At 41.8% G+C, this 6,629-nt stretch overlaps 2 protein-coding genes across 2 annotated transcripts in view; one reads left to right on the forward strand and one right to left on the reverse strand.

Moving 5' to 3' along the window:
- The first annotated feature begins 431 nt into the window (after positions 1-431).
- Positions 432-3,532, forward strand: LOC147853195 (pentatricopeptide repeat-containing protein At2g33680-like). Its single transcript, XM_087332761.1, has one exon. The coding sequence runs from the start codon at positions 473-475 to the stop codon at positions 3,359-3,361; it is 2,889 nt and encodes a 962-aa protein (XP_087188887.1). The 5' UTR covers positions 432-472; the 3' UTR covers positions 3,362-3,532.
- A 2,861-nt stretch (positions 3,533-6,393) lies between these two features.
- Positions 6,394-6,629, reverse strand: part of LOC147853196 (ubiquitin carboxyl-terminal hydrolase 3-like) — a 7,080-nt gene continuing 6,844 nt past the window's right edge. Inside the window, exon 7 of the mRNA XM_087332843.1 lies at positions 6,394-6,453. Within this exon, the coding sequence (XP_087188969.1) occupies positions 6,394-6,453 (60 nt within the window). The remainder of the gene's footprint in view (positions 6,454-6,629) is intronic.

Raw genomic sequence — 6,629 nt, forward strand, 5'->3', positions numbered from 1 at the left:
GGGCAACCTACAACGGTGGGCGACCAAGGACTCAGAGTTGGGCGACCTATGACAACTTTTTTTTTTCCGCGCGTTCTTTCTTATCCAAATCGGACGGTGCAGATCGAACACGCCTTCCTCCGAGGAACCTGCACTGTCTATGCACCGTCTATGGCCGCGATTCCGTCACCAGCCCTATTTATGATTTGGTATAAAATAGACACGAGCACACATGTGACATACATACACACGCACACACATATATCATAGATTCATATATGTAATAATGTATGTATGTACATATGTATACAGTATCAATATGTATGTATAATGTATGTATAGAGAGAGATGCATGAATGATAGATAATACATTTGGTGTGGTGAATTCAGAATTGCATTGCATGCAATAATATAATGTAGCTGCTACCTGTTGATGTAACCAACGCACGCGCACTGGGAGGCCTTCCATGGCTTCCTTGAACTCCGTTCTAACATGTCTCCTTCTCTGCTGAAACTTCCCAATGTCCACGACCTAGTTATCACCCTTCACAAATGCAGAAGAGAAAAAGACCTCTGTTCTGCTCTGTCTCTTCACATCCAGATTGCCGAATGTGGTCTGGACACTCATCGATTCATTGGAAACTATCTTGTGTCGATGTTCGTAGATCTTGGAGACGCATATTATGCTCGCCATGTGTTCGAAAAGCTCCTAATCCGCGAAGAATCCTCCTATAATGCTCTCATCACAGGGTACATTTCATATGGTGACCCTCGCCAAGCTCTAACATTATATCAAATGATGGAAAAAAAAGATGAAACTTTTTTGCTTTTTATCAGCGAGTTTTCATTTGTTCCTTTGTTAAAAGCCTGCATTTCCACATCTGATCTTCATACGGGTGAGTCCATACATTATTTGCTACTTGAAAATGGTCTTCTTGAAAGGAATATATTTATAGGGAGTAGTTTGATCCATATGTATGCCAAATGTGGTCGCCTTCCCAAAGCACAAGAAGTATTCGATCAGCTTCCAGATAGAGATATAGTTTCATGGACCGCCTTGATAGGTGGGTACGCGGAAGTCCATGAACTTGCTCAAGAAGCTCTTCGGTATCTTGAATCTATGGAGTTTGAAGGTATCACAACAGACTCAGCTACCCTTGTTTGTGGTTTGAAAGCTTGTAGCAATGCTGGATGTTGTGCATTTAAGGTACAAGAATTACATGGTATAATTGCAAGAAAAGGGTTGGAGCGAAACCATGTGCTTAATAGTGCTTTGGTTGACACTTATGCTAAATATGGTATGATTATAGAAACACAAGCCGTGTTCGATAAGCTTATGTTTCGAGATGTGGTCTCTTGGACTTCTCTTTTGTCTGGATATGCTGAACATGGAAGAGGTGATGAAGCTCTGAAGTGTTTCAAACATATGCAAGATAATGGTATTTCTCCCACAGATGTGACTTATGTCTGCACCTTGAAAGCATGTGGAAGCATTGGATCCATCATTAAGGGCCAAGAATTGCATTCTGAGATAAGTAAAAAAGGTCTTTTGGAGAACTTCTATGTTGGCAGTGCTTTGGTTGATATGTATGCAAAACGTGGATCCCTTGTGAATGCAAAGGTGGTGTTTGATAAACTTCTGAGCCGAAATTTAGTGTCATGGAATGCATTGATTTCAGGGTATGTAGAACATGGTCATAATGAGGAAGTGCTTAATTTCTCTGAACACATGCATCACGAAGGCATATCTCCAGATCTTGTTACCCTTGTTTGTGGTTTGAAGGCTTGTGCAAGCCTTGGAGCTATAGAAAAAGGTAGAGAAATGTATGATAATGTTATGAAAAAGAGTTTAGAGAGAGATATTGTTGTTGGCAATACATTGATAGACATGTTCTCCAAATGTGATTGTATTACTGAGGCAAAGGATGTGTTTGATAAACTACCAGCAAGAAATGCAGTATCGTGGACTGCATTAATTTGTGGATATGCTGAGTATGGTTATGTTGAAGAGGTTCAGTATATGCTGAACCAGATGCAAACAGAGGGTGTATCCCCAAGTTCAGCCACCTTCGTCTGCAGCATGAAGTTTTTAGAGACCCCTGACAAGGGGCAAGGGGCACATTGTGAAATTGTTAAATTAGGACTCGAAAAAGAGACTCTTGTCGGAAATACTGTAGTTGATATGTATGCCAAATTTGGTTTGATTGTTGAAGCAGAAGATGTGTTCCAGAGGCTCCTAACTAGAGATGTGGTCTCATGGAATGCAATGATGACAGGGCTTATAGAACATGGATGTTTTGATGAAACACTAAATTGTTTTGAGATGATGGAGCTTGATGGTATATTCCCCGATTCTATCACCTTTACATGTGGTCTCCAAGCTTGTCGTAGCAAAGGTGCTATTGACAAAGGCAGAGAGATGCATTCATGGATTATTAAACTATCCCTACCTGAGATGGATGATCCCTTTGGTAGCACCTTGGTTGATATGTATGGAAAGTGTGGATTACTAGAAGAAGCACAAAAAGTGTTTGATAAGTTCCGGTTTCATAGTAAAGGATCATGGAATGCAATCATAGCAGCATATGCTGAAAGCGAACATAATGAAGAGGCCATTGAATGTTTTGATCAAATGCAAGAAGAAGGTGCATTTCCAGATTCTATAACTATTGTTTGTGTATTAAAAGCATGTGGTTTCTCAGGTATGGTGACAAAAGGCCAACAAATACATAATGAAGTTATTCTAAAAGGTCTTGATATAGAACCTCTTGTTGGTAACACTTTGGTCTTTATGTATGCAAAATGTAGCCTGATTGAGGAAGCACAAAAGGTTTTTGACCAACTTTTGGACAAAAATATTATCTCATGGACAGCATTGATGGCTGGATATGCCCAGATTGGAAAGTGTGAAAATGTTTTCTTGATTTTTGACAAAATGATAGGAGAAGGTATGAAACCAGATTTGGTCACATTGGGTAGTCTTCTAAATGCATGTAGTCATTCTGGTCTTGTAGATAAAGGAATGACATATTTTGATGCCATTGTGAAGAACCATGGTCTTGCTCTAAAGCTTGAGCATTATATTTGCATGATTGACATGCTAGGCCGAGCCGGCCATGTAGTTGATGCTATAGGAATGATTGAGAAAATGCCTTTTCAGCCAGGTATTATTGCATGGCATATTGTTTTGGGAGCATGTAGAAAATGGGGGAATGTGGAGCTTGGAAGATATTCTTTTGAAGAGGCACTGAGGTTGGATGAAGATGACATTTCAGTTTATCTTTGTATGTTTAACATTTATCAAGATGCTGGCATGCACAAGGATGCTCATGGTGTTGAGGCAATGAGAAAAGCCAAAGAAATTTGGAAGAATGTTAAGTAGTTCCCCTTTTTTCAGTTTTTCATGTAAAAAAACTTCCAAGATCCCAAATGCCCCTAATCAACCACGAAAAAGAGAATGGGGCCACATACATGTTGTGATGGACATCAATGGCATATATAACTGCTAAAATAGCACGTCTTACTGACACAAACTGGATGACCTTATAATCAATTCCTCAAATATGTACTACATATAACTCTTCACAAGGTGTTTAAACATGGGGACATGTGAAAATATTGAAACATTAGGAGTTTTTTTGTTCCGTTATTTGGACCTTATGTTCGGCTGCAACATAATGAATATTTGAAAAGGTTTTGCCTCTTCAATTTGTGCATTTTTAGGCTTTGATGTTTCACTGAACTCTTTGTGGGTGATATTGAGATTGCTTGATGATGAAGCATCAAACTGCCCATTCTAATGTTCAAGTATTTTTTCATTTTCGCATGAATGTTCATGCTTGAGCCAAAGAATTATCACATTGGTAAATGGTGGTTATGACCTTTACCTGCCAGGTAGTTCACTTTCACAATCATATGTGCCGCTGGACCAAGCACCTCTTAGTCATTTTGATACTGCGGCGTGAATGTACTTGAAACTCTTGTTGTCAAACAAGTACAAACCTCTAATATTCTGATACCATGTTCAGGTCAGTCCTTTTGGGGTGCTGTGCTGTAAGAGAGATCTGCAAAGTAGGGTGCATTCCACTGCCGAGTGTCCTGGGTTCAAGCAAGTGGTGCATTGTACAACCTGCCTAAATTGGGCTTCTTCGGTTTTCGGTAAAGCACCTCGGAGGGAGCTCATGGAGAAAGGGTTGCTATTTTGGGCACTATCCATGGTGAGAACACTATCGATGACTTGCTCAAGCATCTGTTCAGAAAAGTCAAGGAGCACCAAGGTGGTTCGGAGGGGTTCACAGAGAGCCGTAAGGAAGGTCTCCTTCAGGTCGTCGGCTGGAATTTCCCAAGCCAGCTGACGGTGTAAGTTCTGAAATTGAATCGTAAATTGAGGGACCGTCTCTTGGGGCTCTTGTGAGATGGCGTAGAACTGGCTCAACAGTTCTCGTTTAGGTATCTGCTAGTGGAAGAGGCGGATAAACCTGTCCCAGAGGGGTCTTTAAAAGAGGAAAACTCCCCGAAGTCAAGCTAGGAGTAACAGTTCGTTGCTTGCCCATCGAGGGACAAGCTGAACTCCGTGATCTTCGATATGTCTGCATCGGTCGCGGCCAAGCGCTGTGACACATGGTTAGCTTGCCATGTGGTTTCTCCTATGCGTGTTCGCTGTGAACTCACTACGTAAACCGGGCGCGCCAAATTGTGTTACTCCATCCTGGAGAACACCTTCGATTACCCCTCCTGAGTAATCGGGTCAAGGTATTGTGGTGCGAAGGAGACTCAGGGTCACGGCGTACTACCAAAACGTTAATTGGATCGTTACAGGGAATAGGACTGATACGTTGCAGAATTCCGGCTACTAGGAGAAAAGGGGTCGGAGAGTGCGGAAACGAGGGTGTGCAAGGAAGCATGAAAAAATGGTCTTTATGTACAAACATGTGTAAATAACATAGTATTAGTTGAATGTTGAGGGATGCCAGGTAGAAGGGATTGGATAGGAACTTTAAGACCACATGGATGGAGAGGAATAAAGGGGACTGATGGGAGAAAATCGAGAGAGATCTCTAATAGAAATCGATTGTCTTTAAGTGCAATGTAACGGCCTCCCCTTGTGCTATAAAAGGGGAGGTTTTGAACTGTTTTGGGGATCCACGTTTTGGAGGAGGTGCTACCGGACCGAGCTTTGCATATCTCCGTTTTCGGTTTCTATCGTCGTCCTACGAGGCCTCCGCTTCGCGCTGGTAGCCTGTGTGCGCCCGATCGGAGTGTCGCTAGTGTTTGTTTGTTTGTGTGTGTGTAGCGAGCTCGAAGCTCCATTGCTGACCGTGTCCAGTTGTAATCTTCTATTTTCCTCTGTTAGTTATTAGTATTTGCTAGTCTCTGTTTGGTGTGTGGTTGTTGTGACTAGAGCTTGTGATCCCACCTCTGTTCTATTCCCACTGAGTGTGTGTGTTCGGCGTGTGCTCAGTGTTAGCTGTCTGGTGCAGCTCCGGAACCGATAACGCATGTCGAGCCCATGTGCTCACCGTCGAGCATTCAGAGATTTGTCTAAACCGAATTGTGTACCTGTCCGGTCCGCGCTCCGGCGAAGTTACCCGGTAACCGATCCAGATAATCCCCTTTTCCATATCGACTCCGGAACAATGCTCTAGCGAGAGATTTCTGGAGACCGATCCGGTTAGCACTTCCCCCCTTACCTGCTCCTTGGTCCGAGACCCCGGTGGTCCCGCCCCGTTCCAACACATCCATGCGGAATTCCACGACAACGTTATCTAGACATATGCGTATAGAGATGAGACAGACATATGTATATTCGATTGAATGTAGCATATAGTAGGCATAGATACAAGCACCGAGTATAATCGGTAAACACTCACTCTCTATTAGCCTATCCCTAATTGTAGTCCCTTACATCTCTCTCCGCTCACCCTTCTGTGTTCGTTACTTCCCGGTATATATAGCCTCCTTCTGCTCGGCGTTTTCCACCCACTCCTTCCTTGATATTTGTCTTCCCTTATATATCGGTTGTTAATGCTCGGCTCCCTTTGGTTCGTTTCACACTTGTTCCACTGGTAACAAACATCAAACCCTTTTCTTGATGATGAAACAAATCAATCCATCATCAACACTTTAGACATTGTCACACTAAATGATCAACTAGAGGACAATGATGATGATGAAGATGAGATCATCCTAATCTATCAAAGGCTTGAAGATGACCTAGGGGATCATGACGACATCAAAATGCAAGTCCGGCTTGAGATTATGGAGGTAGCACAACAAGAGTTTATTAAATACAACAAAGACATCGAAATCTTTATAAACGTGTTTGATTGACGATTCCATATTTCAAGAGTCCATTGGGGCCTGATATTATATACAACTTTAGAAACCTTATATTCAAATTTAATATGCTACATTCTAATATTGAATCTTCAATGTACTACATTTCGATGGTGGCAAAGGGTTCTCTAGGTGAACCTAACTTTTCATTGCTTTAATAACTAAAATTAATTTTTTAAATTTAATAACTAACTACTATATTTATAATATGTGAAACATCAACTATGCCACGAGAGAAGCAAGATCTTCTTCAAGAATGTCTTTGTTCGTCATCCACTCTCAAACTCTCATTGTAGACCCTCAATGACATGCTA

The sequence above is a fragment of the Azolla caroliniana genome, unplaced genomic scaffold (assembly GCF_043228905.1).
Source record: "Azolla caroliniana isolate FFs.n. ecotype wild unplaced genomic scaffold, voAzoCaro1.0.p SCAF_17, whole genome shotgun sequence".
Classification (NCBI taxonomy): Eukaryota; Viridiplantae; Streptophyta; class Polypodiopsida; order Salviniales; family Salviniaceae; genus Azolla; species Azolla caroliniana.